This window comes from Eleutherodactylus coqui, chromosome 7, assembly GCF_035609145.1.
Source record: "Eleutherodactylus coqui strain aEleCoq1 chromosome 7, aEleCoq1.hap1, whole genome shotgun sequence".
NCBI lineage: Eukaryota > Metazoa > Chordata > Amphibia > Anura > Eleutherodactylidae > Eleutherodactylus > Eleutherodactylus coqui.
Genome location: NC_089843.1, coordinates 164,334,369 through 164,348,197, shown reverse-complemented (window position 1 = coordinate 164,348,197; position 13,829 = coordinate 164,334,369). Strand labels below are relative to the sequence as shown.

General features: G+C 48.3%; 1 protein-coding gene across 5 annotated transcripts in view; it reads right to left on the bottom strand.

Moving 5' to 3' along the window:
- Nucleotides 1-12,859, bottom strand: part of LOC136572918 (centromere-associated protein E-like) — a 73,664-nt gene extending 60,805 nt beyond the window's left edge. For 2 of the 5 annotated variants that reach the window (XM_066573941.1, XM_066573943.1), the window contains exons 1-9: nt 12,637-12,845; nt 9,792-9,877; nt 6,785-6,874; nt 6,572-6,690; nt 5,347-5,466; nt 4,194-4,275; nt 2,877-2,944; nt 2,714-2,788; nt 2,448-2,587 (exon numbers count right to left, since the gene is read on the bottom strand). In XM_066573941.1, the coding sequence (XP_066430038.1) occupies nt 2,448-2,587; nt 2,714-2,788; nt 2,877-2,944; nt 4,194-4,275; nt 5,347-5,466; nt 6,572-6,690; nt 6,785-6,874; nt 9,792-9,877; nt 12,637-12,692 (836 nt within the window). In that variant the 5' untranslated portion in view covers nt 12,693-12,845. Of the gene's footprint in view, nt 1-2,447; nt 2,588-2,713; nt 2,789-2,876; nt 2,945-4,193; nt 4,276-5,346; nt 5,467-6,571; nt 6,691-6,784; nt 6,875-9,791; nt 9,878-12,636 lie in introns of all 5 variants that reach the window. The other 3 variants (XM_066573944.1, XM_066573942.1, XM_066573945.1) reach the window with 3 other exon arrangements.
- Between the last annotated feature and the right edge of the window lie 970 nt (nt 12,860-13,829).

The following is a 13,829-nucleotide window of genomic DNA, read 5'->3' as shown; positions in this document are numbered from 1 at the left end:
CGTGCTGTAGCGAGAGTGCATATAATATGTGGCCCTGACAGATCCGTCCGCATGTCATCCTGGATGCGGACACTGTTGTAGGCTGCAATAACCGGGGGGCTAGTAGGCAGCCAATGTTCAACCCAGGCGGGGCAGACAAGAGGAGCCATGAGTCCAGGGACTCCCTGTATGAGCACTCCTTGGGTATGGAAGGTGCTACAGGACTCAACATGCCTGGGAAATGCTGATAATCGGTTTGAACGCTGTTGTCAGTAAGACGAGATTATCCTTTGCTGGAAGTATGTTGTACTGCAGCGAGAGCACACTTGGCAGTGGCTCTGGTCGTCCCCGTGTCATCCTGGGCAGAGACGTTGCGGTCCGCTTGGCTGCAGGGAACTGCAGGAGAGCAATAGGGGAGCTACCAAGCAAGGCTCAAGCCGGTCTGGAGCACAGTATAGCTGAGTACCCGGTGTGATCTGCACGCTGGCCAGCTGCACCACCAGAGACTGTAGCCGCGTAACGATAGAAAACTGCGGGCGCCTTCTAACTGCGACCGCACCCATGACACGTAGCCGTGCACTGGTCAATCAATGGTCGCATGGCAGCAACATTCAGTGCTTGCAGCAAGAGGAACTGCATCTCCCTGCAAACACCCGTGGCCGCAATTTTACATGGCCGGGGCGTCTTCAAGGAAAAGGGACGGAGTTCGTGAAGCACGTGATCGTGCTGCCCGCGCGGCAGCGAAGCAATAAATCACAGTGCCCGCACGGCGGGAAAATCACAGTGCCCGCACGGCGGGAAAATCACAGTGCCCGCACGGCGGGAAAATCACAGTGCCCGCACGGCGGGAAAATCACAGTGCCCGCACGGCGGGAAAATCACAGTGCCCGCACGGCGGGAAAATCACAGTGCCCGCACGGCGGGAAAATCACAGTGCCCGCACGGCGGGAAAATCACAGTGCCCGCACGGCGGGAAAATCAAAAACCCGCACGGCAGCACTTGTTCGCATGCCCTGCCGAGGGCAAGCTGTCTCCAGGTGACCAGCCGAGGCAGCCCCATCGCGGGCCTCAAAACGAGCCACAGGCTTCGGCAGTAGATGCATGGCAGAACTAGGCGCGCACACTGCGGCAACACAAATCAGCCACGGGCGGCATTAACCCGCCCCGGGCAGCAAGTACACAAGCCGCGGCCGGCCTATCAGTTAGAGCCGACCCAGCAGCGCCACGGGGGCAGTAACAAATCGCAGCAGGCGAAGCAGCACTGCAGGCGGCACAACTAGCAGCGGAGGGGTTGGCAAAAACAAGCCTGGCGACAACCATTATGGTCTGCACAGCGGCAGACTAACAAAATAAACTCACATACTTACCTCTTGACCAAGATAGGGTCGCTTCCCGGCTCCAGCAGAGCTTCTCCCCACCATCGCCTGCCTTTGATGGGGCAGGGGATGCCGGACCATTAGAAAGAGTGTGGGGGGGGGGGGGGGGGGGCTCTATGGCTGGCGGGTCACAGTGTGCCTCTTTGTCTTCTCAGGGACCCGGCCGACAACAGAGGGTTGGGTTCACCTCTGTTTGCTGTCCTCGGGGGGTTAACGGGGAGAGTCCTGCCTCTCCGTTATTCCCTGGTATTAGTCTCTGTAGGAGAGACAGTCCTGCCTCCTGGACACTAAGCAAAAAACTGAGCTAGCACGATGCTTGCGGGGGGTGGGGGGGTGGGGGGTTGGGCTAGTGGAAGGAGTTAACACTTTCATGCTTAGTGTCGCCTCCTAGTGGCAGAAGCTATACCCAAGGTCTTTGCTGTGTCCCCCAACGGTAACAGACGAGAAATTTAGTTTTTTTTAAACTTTCTTCCGCTATCTTCTGACAGCCATAACAGGATTTTTAGTGACATCATTGAATGACTGATTGGCTAACGCAGCGCTGGCTTTCATTCAAGCCCCGCATCCCGAAAGCAATGCTGTGGCGGCGCGGAGGAGGGAGCGACAGCCTGCAGCAGCACCGCGGGAGGGGCGTATTTTTTTTTTTTTTGAACACCGTATTCCCGGCGTATACGTCGACAGTTGGGAGGGGGGGGGGGGGCATGGCTTGATAGGCAATCTGCCTTTTAGAAGGTCCCCAGTTGCCATGGCAACTGCACAGAAACCTGCGATCTTATTGCAGGGGGCAGTGTGAGAATCCCCCCCCATCCTTCCCCAACGTTGATCATAGCATTTAAATGCCGCTCTCAGAATTGACGGCAGCATTTAGAAGCTTAACAGCTCCGATGAGCAGTGCGGCTTATCGGAGCTGTTGCTGGTGGGTGTCGGCTGTAAGAAACAGCAGGCACACATGTTGTATGGAGCGGGAACAACCCACGATTCCCCTCCACACCGAACCTGCAGGATGCAACTGTACAGCCTGCAGTTTTAAGGGGTTAAAGAACTCAAAATAAACAAAGAAAAAGAAAATATTTTAAGCTAATACACACTTACCCAACTTGGCCATCACTAAGTTTTTTAATAACTTGGCCAAGGACAAACAAACTGCGGTTGATATTACATCCTTCTTTAAGTCTCACACCCTCTGCGGCGGTCTGGCTTGCTCTTTCACTGCCAGCCAAATCAACAAGATTCTGAAGAGGGGAGAGGCAAGAAAAACGAAATAAAACATTTTAAATGTGTCTAAAAACAGATTAGATTTTTAGACTTTCCAGAAACATCCTTATCATATTAGGTTTAAAAATGGGGATATTACTTACCAGATGAGATACCATAACGGCTCCATCACAGTTCTCTGCATTTCCTGATTCAATCCTCTCACGGCTTTCAATAATCTACTCAGACAAATGTTTGTTAAGACACACTAAAAAAAGAACGACCCCGCCCCCACCAAAAAAAAAATAAAAATACAAAATCACTTACCATTCTGAATATAGCATGAGAGCGGCTGCTGCGATCATTCATTTTTGTCTCTCCGTAATGCCGGTTTTCTGCAACATAGAAGGGAACAGTGAATATTTTGAAACCTACCGAACTGCTTGGAAAGTGATGAATATGGTTAACATAGAATATTCTACTACTCTTCATGGTAAATTCAAAGTCTGCAGTGTTCTACTGCCCACAGACAGGACCATGTGATTTTTATCCCCGTGTGTTTATGAGGGTATCACTGGTGTTCCCAGTTCTTAATATGCAATGGTCATTTAAAAAGGGAGTGTTCCCTAGTATTAGCCCTATAAGTTTAGTTTATGGGCCTGAAGTAACTGACCCGTTGAGTCTGGGGATGTAAAGTTTTATCTTCCCCGGTGTGAGCACTGAAAGCCACCGCTGAATGCATTGAGCAGTGCGCTTTAACTTAAAGGGGTTGTCCCGCGCCGAAACGGTTTTTTTTTTTTTTTTTTTTTAACCCCCCCCCCCGTTCGGCGCGAGACAACCCCGATGCAGGGGTTAAAAAAACACACCGGGTAGTACTTACCCGAATCCCGGCGTCTTCATACTCACCTGCTGAAGATGGCCGCCGGGATCCTGTCTCTCTGTGGACCGCAGGGCTTCTGTGCGGTCCATTGCCGATTCCAGCCTCCTGATTGGCTGGAATCGGCACGTGACGGGGCGGAGCTACACGGAGCCGGCATTCTGCACGAGCGGCCCCATTGAAGACAGCAGAAGACCCGGACTGCGCAAGCGCGGCTAATTTGGCCATCGGAGGCCGAAAATTAGTCGGCACCATGGAGACGAGGACGCCAGCAACGGAGCAGGTAAGTATAAAACTTTTGATAACTTCTGTATGGCTCATAATTAATGCACAATGTACATTACAAAGTGCATTATTATGGCCATACAGAAGTGTATAGACCCACTTGCTGCTGCGGGACAACCCCTTTAAAGATGGGCGGACTACTTAGCAATGTAATACATTCAGCACTCACAGCCAGGGAGTAAGGTCTAAAACTTACATCCCCGGACCCCACGGCTGACCAACTTTAAGTCCATAAACTTAGCTTATAGGGCTAAAAGTAGATGACAAACTCCCTTTAAAAGCCCACGTACAACATGACGTTCAGTGTTTGGTTAAGATGCACCAAGTAAGAGATAAAAGCCAACTAGCCTGGTCCTGTAGGGGGGATATAAACCTGCATACAAGGGGCAAACCGCTTCTCTACCCAGTGTCAGCCTCATTGTGGAAGGCTCTATACCCATGGTGCCATGCACCGCAATACTAACAAGCAATGAAAGACTTACTCTCGCCTCTTTTGATCCATTGCATAACATGCTCTGGAGTCATGACGAGTTCGTCAGTCAAGTCGGCGACGTATACATTACGCTGCAAAGAAAACAAAAAAAAAAGGTTTTAGCAATTTTATGGACACAACACTAAGTAGACTGGTTTTAACCCCTTAACGCAACAGGACGTAAGCCTATGGATGGTGCGGGATCAGGAGTTACAGATAGCTGGCCTCCCGCTACAACAGCAGGGGTACACAAGGACAATGACTATGTAGATCACGGTATGTAAAGGATTCACATAGGGAGGGCACTCCCTCTGTGTTGTCATCGAACCTCTGCGATGTAATCGTGGAACACATATGGGCTGTCATGGTAACAGGGCGTGAGATACTGGCGTCCTGCTTTCCCATTGCCCATGATTGCTATTACAAGCGATAAGGCATTACAGTACAGAAGTCCTGCAATGCCTTACTAGAACGATCATAGTGGTTAAGCATCAATTCCCCTACAGAGACAGAGTGTAAGAAACAAGAAAAAAAAAAGTGTAAAAAACACGTTTAGAAAAAAAACTTTTGCTAATTTTCCCATATTTGTATGAATTTTTTTTCCAAATCTAAGAAAATCCTGCACAACAAACTATGCAAAAAAAGGTGAAATTCTTACAGCTCGTGACCCAAAAGAGGAAAAAAAAAAGAAAAAGGCATGCAACTTTGAATGGAACGATGTAATAATAATTATAGTTTCCAAAAAAAAAGTTTTATTGGGCAAAAGTGGAGAAACCTAAAAGAAATTATATTTTTAGTATCGCAATCGTACTGACCCGCAGAAAAAAAAAATGTAGTGTCATTTATGCTGTGCGATTGCGGCTGTAGAGAAAAGTAGAAATAAAAAACATAATGGCATAATTAATGTTTTCTCGCACTTTTTATAATACATTATATGCACCCAAAAATGCTACCAATAAAAACTATAGTTTGCCATGCAAAAAAACAAGCCCTTATATACGGCCATATCGACAGAAAAATAAAAAAATAATGGCTTTTGAAAAGCGGAGATGAAAATCCCCCGCCAAAAAACAGTCAAAATAGGCCATGTCCCTAAGGAGTTAAATACATCCAAAAGTTTAGCTTCTAGAAGGGTAGGCAAAAGATTTTAAGTTTCCACTTACATTAATATCTTCTCTTACGTCCAAAGGTTTCCTTCGTCGGTCATCACACAGAAGATCTGTGACCGTTTCATTGTAAATTTCCATATAAGAGACACGCAACAAGAACTCTCTAGTAGGGTCCTTAAGAAAGTAAAGATTATATAATGTTACATACATAAAGTCATCAATGCGCTACACTCTGCGCTCTCTAAGGCCCTCTGCACACTAGCATATTTGTGCAGGAGACCTTGGAGCCCTCCAATCCAGACAGCACACAACCAATTATATGCCTACCAGGACATACACCTCAACTGGAGGTGGGCACGGCATAGGGCGAGCACAGGAACGAAAAGGAACAGGGAGGTAAGGTGGAGGACCGCAGCGATAAGGTGCTCAAGGCCCTGATTGGAGGGGAGGAAGAGAAGCCCCTCCCCAGTCCTGGGCAGACATGATAGCCTGAGAGGGTGCCTTTATTTATGGCTTGTGATTAAGAACACTTTAGTCGCTTTGAAATGCAATGGCATCTTACTGTGCTGATGGGAACTGTCATACTTTTATAGAATCGTCACAACTCCTCTTTATTGTAACAAGTGTTGGACTTTTTCTGGTTTTGAGAGGGTCTCTTGCCAGACCTGCATTGCCAATCCAGAAAAAAAGCGCCAGTTAAAAACCGACGAAGGAAGAGATCCGCCTCCCACAGACACCAACCTAAAATCAATTAGCTCGGTGTTTGCAGGAGAAGTATAGCTGGTAGGAGGAGCCAACACTTTTGCTTAGTGTCCACCTCTAGTAGCAGTAGCTGTACACATGGTCCTCAGCCATGTCCCCAATGACATAGGTGGATTTTTGTTTTCTTTTAAAAACCCTCATGGCAGGTCCTATTCCTGTCTGTACTATGGACGTGAAATAGGACATGCCAATGTACATCAATGAGTTGCCTCTACGATCATCGAACAGCACGTGGGCTTTTATCCGTGCGGTGTCTAATGAGAGCTGCACCCAAGCCTCTCGGGTACAACTTTAAACACACCACAAAGTGCATGCAGCCTGAGGGTATATTCTCACGGTGAACTCAATAGATTCCAAAACCTTCAAGCAAGCTATTAGTTTGAATCAATATCCAGCATGGGATTTGAAGTCCGTGTGGGAAGAGGGACGTGGGGAATATGGAGGTAATAGATGTGACTGCTCTTTGGATGCCCCTGTATTGGCCAGAGTGTATAACATAGCAGGTACATAAACCTACCTCCTGAATGATTCTGAACACCTCCTGAATTGCTAGAGAAATGATTCCCGGGTTGTCTTTCGTACCCATCATAGTGAAGGTTTTCCCAGATGACGTCTGCCCGTATGCAAAGATTGTGCCTAATGGTGAAAATAAAGCCTCAAACACAAAGTTCCAACATACTGAAAGTTACTGAAAGTTAACTCATTGCTGGCGAATTCCCAAGACCCTCACCGTTGTACCCCTGGAGAACAGAACGAATGATGGGAACGGCTGCATCTCGGTAAACTTCAGCCGTTGTTTCATGCAACGGAAAGACACGATCTATAAAAGACAGGTACAAATAAAAAGGAAGAAACTTTAAAAAGTTAATACAAGTTTTAAACCAGCTGGCCATGTAGAAAAACCGCACAAAACAGCCTGTAACTCACCTACTGCCGATTCCCGCTGCTCCGGCAGCTGTACGTAGGGGCCATTGTGTCATTTTCCTGCCTAGCCAGCGGCAGTACCCCTAAGGCCGCTCTCACAGGCGGTTTCTAGAGCGTTTAGATCGCCCGCTAAAACCGCTGTACTGAGCCTCCATTACAATACATTAAATGCGCCCCAAAATGATGCCATTAAGAGATACAACTCATCCAGGGAAAAACAACAACGAGCCCCCATACGCCATGTCAACAGAAACATGTTTAAAAGTTCTGGCTCCTGGAATGAGACGGTCATTAGGGTATAAAGTGGGCCCGTCCAAAACCAGTCCTTAATCTTATATGGAAAACGTGAAACCTGTGTTGTACACAAATCCTTAGTTCTGGTCCGATTTGAGTAAAATTTTGCATGAGCGTTCTCCAGCACCAGGCAATGAATACTGGCAGAATAAAAAAAAAAAAACCCCTCAGACTTTTGGTAATTTTATTACCAATAGCAACCAATCACAGCGCAGCTTTCATTTCTTACACAGCTGAGGTACCATGAAGGCTGTGCTGTGATTGGTTGCTATGGGCAACACAGATTCTCTTTTGGACATCTTTCCTAACAGTGCGGTGCTGGGCTCATTTTTGTAGCCCACTTTGTAGATTCCAGGACTGCTAATCACAAAATTGCACAGATCTAACCCCTGGTATCACCCAACAGCCGTGCCGAGATATACCCCTAGTATCACCCAACAGCCGCGCCGAGATATACCCCCTAGTATCACCCAACAGCCGCGCCGAGATATACCCCCTAGTATCACCCAACAGCCGCGCCGAGATATACCCCCTAGTATCACCCAACAGCCGCGCCGAGATATACCCCCTAGTATCACCCAACAGCCGCGCCGAGATATACCCCCTAGTATCACCCAACAGCCGCGCCGAGATATACCCCCTAGTATCATAAAACAACGCGCCGAGATATACCCCCTAGTATCATAAAACAACGCGCCGAGATATACCCCCTAGTATCATAAAACAACGCGCCGAGATATACCCCCTAGTATCATAAAACAACGCGCCGAGATATACCCCCTAGTATCATAAAACAACGCGCCGAGATATACCCCCTAGTATCATAAAACAACGCGCCGAGATATACCCCCTAGTATCATAAAACAACGCGCCGAGATATACCCCCTAGTATCATAAAACAACGCGCCGAGATATACCCCCTAGTATCATAAAACAACGCGCCGAGATATACCCCCTAGTATCATAAAACAACGCGCCGAGATATATCCCCTAGTATCATAAAACAACGCGCCGAGATATACCCCCTAGTATCATAAAACAACGCGCCGAGATATACCCCCTAGTATCATAAAACAACGCGCCGAGATATACCCCCTAGTATCATAAAACAACGCGCCGAGATATACCCCCTAGTATCATAAAACAACGCGCCGAGATATACCCCCTAGTATCATAAAACAACGCGCCGAGATATACCCCCTAGTATCATAAAACAACGCGCCGAGATATACCCCCTAGTATCATAAAACAACGCGCCGAGATATACCCCCTAGTATCATAAAACAACGCGCCGAGATATACCCCCTAGTATCATAAAACAACGCGCCGAGATATACCCCCTAGTATCATAAAACAACGCGCCGAGATATACCCCCTAGTATCATAAAACAACGCGCCGAGATATACCCCCTAGTATCATAAAACAACGCGCCGAGATATACCCCCTAGTATCATAAAACAACGCGCCGAGATATACCCCCTAGTATCATAAAACAACGCGCCGAGATATACCCCCTAGTATCATAAAACAACGCGCCGAGATATACCCCCTAGTATCATAAAACAACGCGCCGAGATATACCCCCTAGTATCATAAAACAACGCGCCGAGATATACCCCCTAGTATCCTAAAACAACGCGCCGAGATATACCCCCTAATATCATAAAACAACGCGCCGAGATATACCCCCTAGTATCATAAAACAACGCGCCGAGATATATCCCCTAGTATCATAAAACAACGCACTGATATACCCCCTAGTATCATAAAACAACGCACTGATATACCCCCTAGTATCATAAAGCACAGATTTATCCCCTAGTATCATATAACACAGATATATCCCTTAATAACATATTACACACAGTTATATCCCCTAGTATCGTATAACAGCTGCACGGATACATGACCTAGTGTGTTATAAACATATTATAGAGCTTCGCTTCTCATCTGACAGCATCACTTATGTGGGTCGTACACAGTGATTATTAACCCATAACACCATCGGACCCCCAGTTACATCCTGGTTGTGTGGGGTTTATGTGGCGTGGGATCATAAGCCAAATCAGACTCCACAGAAGGCAGGTGCTGGCTGATAGCAATGGACACCGTCCACAACACCTGCGATCAGCGCTGATGTCGCCACGGCTGTTAAAGCTCTAAATACAACCGTCAATTCTGATGGCAGCATCTAAATGCACACATTGTTGTTCGGGGGTCCTGAACCCCCAGCGATGAGATTACAAGGTGCCATCCGGTTACCAAGACTATGGTAGAACACGGCCCATCCATGCCTTATACGGTCAGCTCAAGAAGAATAAAGAGTCCCCAATACATAACCATGTAGCTGACATCTTGTTGCAGCGACTCAATATTAAAGATTTGACCCGCTTTGCTCCAACAGTGGCACAAACTGAGTCGGAGGGCCGACCGCGTTCACCCGCTGCGATCTATCTGCACGCGTACAGCCGCCTCGGAAGCACCAAGTAACCAGATGTAAGGAGTTATGAATGCTTACCGAAAGTGAAAGATCTTGAGCCGTCAACTTGAGATATAACGTTATTGTTGGCCTGCCACAAGACATTTACTTGTTCTCCTTGTTCCCTGCAGGTTAGAGGAGTCGGCGTTAGTGAAGACAGATTTTACTTCTTAAATACTATTTTTCAAGTCTATGAGAGCGCTTGTGGACAGCAGAAAAAAAAAAGTCAGCTTTCCGGCTGCCGTGCAATCTTCAGCAGGTGACCGCGCAGGAGTCAGGGGGTTAAAGGGGTTGTCCCGCGAAAGCAAGTGGGGTTCAGCACTTCTGTATGGCCATATTAATGCACTTTGTAATGTACATCGTGCATTAAATATGTGCCATACAGAAGTTATTCACTCACCTTCCCTGCGCTGGCGTCCCCGTCTCCATGGTGCCGGCTAATTTCAGCGTCTAATCGCCCGATTGGACACGCTTGCGCAGAAGGGTCTTCTCCCTTCTGGTCGGTACGGGCACGAGCGGTGTTCTGGCTCCGCCCCCTTCTACGCGTCATCGCGTAGCTCCACCCCATCACGTGTGCCGATTCCAGCCAATCAGGAGGCTGGAATCGGCAATGGACCGCACAGAGCCCACGATGCACCATGGAAGAAGACCCACGGTGCATCGTGGGTGAAGATCCCGGTGGCCATCTTGGAGGAAAAGAAGGAAGAAGTTGCAGAGAGGGGATTCGGGTAAGTAAAAAAATTTTTTTTTTTTATTTCAACACATCCCTTGGGTTTGTCCTGCGCTGAACGGGGGGCCTATGCAAAAAAAAAACCCGTTTAGGCGCGGGACAACCCCTTTAAGATTAAACAGTCCATCACCGGACTCAGTCAGCTCCCCCAACGGCAGCATAGCTTAGTTTATGGTGCCCTTGGGAGGTACAGGTTCCTTTGAAAGCCACGACAAAGCTGGTTCCTATTAAAGTGAATTATGGAAGTTTTCTTCAAGATTTGTAGAACTGCTGCTCAACTTATTAGTTTTCAAACGTCTTTAAAGGAAACAAACAAAAAAACAACAACAAGAACTACTAACAAAGTACACACAGGGTAAAATGTTACTTATTGACTTTTTGTGATACAACTGTCTTAAAAACAGAAAATGTAGTTTAAAATGTTAACCCTTTACAATCCAATTTTGGATTCAGAGTTTCCTAGAAGGCTTTCTCTTTTTGCCATTACAGAATGACGCCATCTGCTGGATAGAGCCAGTACTGCGGTATTGGACATGCTGGAGAGACAGCTGACAACAGAGGGGCCAGTAATCTACAGTAAGAATACCCTGCCGGACGTCTTTCGACATCGGAGCTGTACAGCCTTCAATCAGAATGTCTTCAGACGTCAGACAGTGGATTGGAAAGGGTTAATTATTCAAAATTCTCTCTAGATTTTTTTCTATTAAACATAAAAGACGCAGCGACAAATATTCACCAGCAGCCAAATAAGCCTCAATCAGTGGGTGAAGTAAAAGCATTCAGAAGTCCCTGCCACATCCAGCCACCCCATCCCTGAGGTGGAGGAGATCTCCCACACCAGTCACCCAAGTCCCATGCATACGCCGTGACCACCTAGATTATAACCTGTCTGTGCTGAAGACCACTGACTGACAGGCATGTCGGCCAGCACTGGCACTGATCGGAGGACCACCCACTATTAGACCCCATCCAGCTGTCATCATCCCGTTCATTTACATAGGGGGATACACAGCCGAGCAGCCAGAATCTTCATACTCACCCAAATGACAAAATCAGCCAACGAATGAGCGTTGGTTAGTCGGCTGACCAGTCCTCCTATTCCACAGCCCGGTGTTCAGGTGAACGGGCATTCGTAGGGACACTTGTGCCTGGTGACCCGCCAGAGTAAGAGGACTTCACTTCCCTCGCACCCCATAATGTAAGCTTACGTCCCAGCAAACCCTGTTGGGCTGCCTTTATCCTGGATACAAGATGTGATACAGGCTGGCATGGAGGCTCTAGTACCCTGTTGTACCACCTCTAGCTTGGGATACAAGATGTGATACGGGCGGGCATGGAGGCTCCAGTACCCTGTTGTACCACCTCTAGCTTGGGATACAAGATGTGATACGGGCGGGCATGGATGCTCTAGTACCCTGTTGTACCACCTCTAGCTTGGATACAAGATGTGATACGGGCGGGCATGGAGGCTCCAGTACCCTGTTGTACCACCTCTAGCTTGGGATACAAGATGTGATACGGGCGGGCATGGATGCTCTAGTACCCTGTTGTACCACCTCTAGCTTGGATACAAGATGTGATACGGGCGGGCATGGAGGCTCTAGTACCCTGTTGTACCACCTCTAGCTTGTATACAAGATGTGATACAGGTGGGCATGGAGGCTCCAGTACCCTGTTGTACCACCTCTAGCTTGGATACAAGATGTGATACGGGTGGGCATGGAGGCTCCAGTACCCTGTTGTACCACCTCTAGCTTGGATACAAGATGTGATACGGGTGGGCATGGAGGCTCCAGTACCCTGTTGTACCACCTCTAGCTTGGATACAAGATGTGATACAGGTGGGCATGGAGGCTCCAGTACCTTGTTGTACCGCCTCTAGCTTGGATACAAGATGTGATACAGGCAGGTATGGAGGCTCTAGTACCCTGTTGTACCACCTCTAGCTTGGATACAAGATGTGATACGGGCGGGCATAGAGGCTCTAGTGCCCTGCTGTACCACCTCTAGCTTGGATACAAGATGTGATACGGGCGGGCATAGAGGCTCTAGTGCCCTGCTGTACCATTACTACTGGGGGCCCTGTAGTGGGAGCCGCAATCACCGTTGGAGCCTCGCAGTATATTACACACGTCTCTGTGCCGGAGACATTACCTGTGGATGAGCGGGCGGACCCGCACACACACTTTGACGGCGTCTCCCTCCGCCATGTCCCTGCCGATTCTCCTCCGCCTGCTTCTCTGTCCACCGGCTTCAGCTACAAATTTGAATTTCCCTCGTCCAACACGCAGATTGGTCAACCTCCTAGTGACGTCACGTAGAGGCGAGGATGGATTGGCTCCTGATTTTTGAAGAAAGATCTGACGACGTAACCGTCACGTGGTCTTGAGGTCACATGGCCGGACTAGAGGGGAGGAGCTTAATACGAATTCCGTTCTATGGAAGGGAAAGAAGAGAAAGATCCTATTATAAGCTGCTGTTGCAGAGGGATCAAGAGGGGAAGGAGGGCAACGGAAGTAGTGTGTGAGGAGGACGAAGCGGTCAACGTTACGACCATATTGAAAAGCAGTAACGGCTCCATCATATATTCCGTAAGGACCTGCTGACGTCAGAAGGTCAGGTGACTTTTCTGCAGTCACATGACTAGCAGCGCTGGGCTTTCCAGCAGATGCATATCGTAGGGGTTATGGGGCATATGATGAGTATCTGGAGGTGAAGGGGGAGCTGTGTGATACTACAGGGGGGATTCCAGGCATGTACAGCCGATGACCTATCCTTTGGTAGATTGTCAGGGGTCTGCCACTCAGGATACCCATTGATCAGCTGATCATCCCCCTATCAGTGCAGCGGGGCCGGACGTCTAGGGGTCAGGGGGGTAAGTGTACTAGCCAGCATCACTCTCATCGCACTGCACCCCTATTGGGCCACTCTCACACTGCGTTGCCAAAACACCGCATTCGGAATCGCAGCGGTTTACAGTGCTTTTTGCACATAGTTTTGAACGCATTCTACTGTGTCTGACAGCGTTTTGTAACGCACCCATGCATTGTGCTGAGGTGCGTTAAAAAGCGCTAAAACGCCTGAAAATAAGCAGCGCTCAAAAATCGTGTCGTTAGAAAGGTGTTGCACTGTGTCCAGCACGGCGCCTGAAACACGCACTAATCACGGTAAGAAGCAGGCTGTGTGAGAGTGGCCTTACACTTCCTGCTTGTCAGGACTAGCCCTCTGGTGCTCGCGCTTATTGTAATGGGCTTGTACACATACCCCCTTAACCCCTGATACCCACATCCGGCTCCGCTGCACAGGCCGGATGATCGCAGGGGATCCCAAGCATTGGATCTCCACCA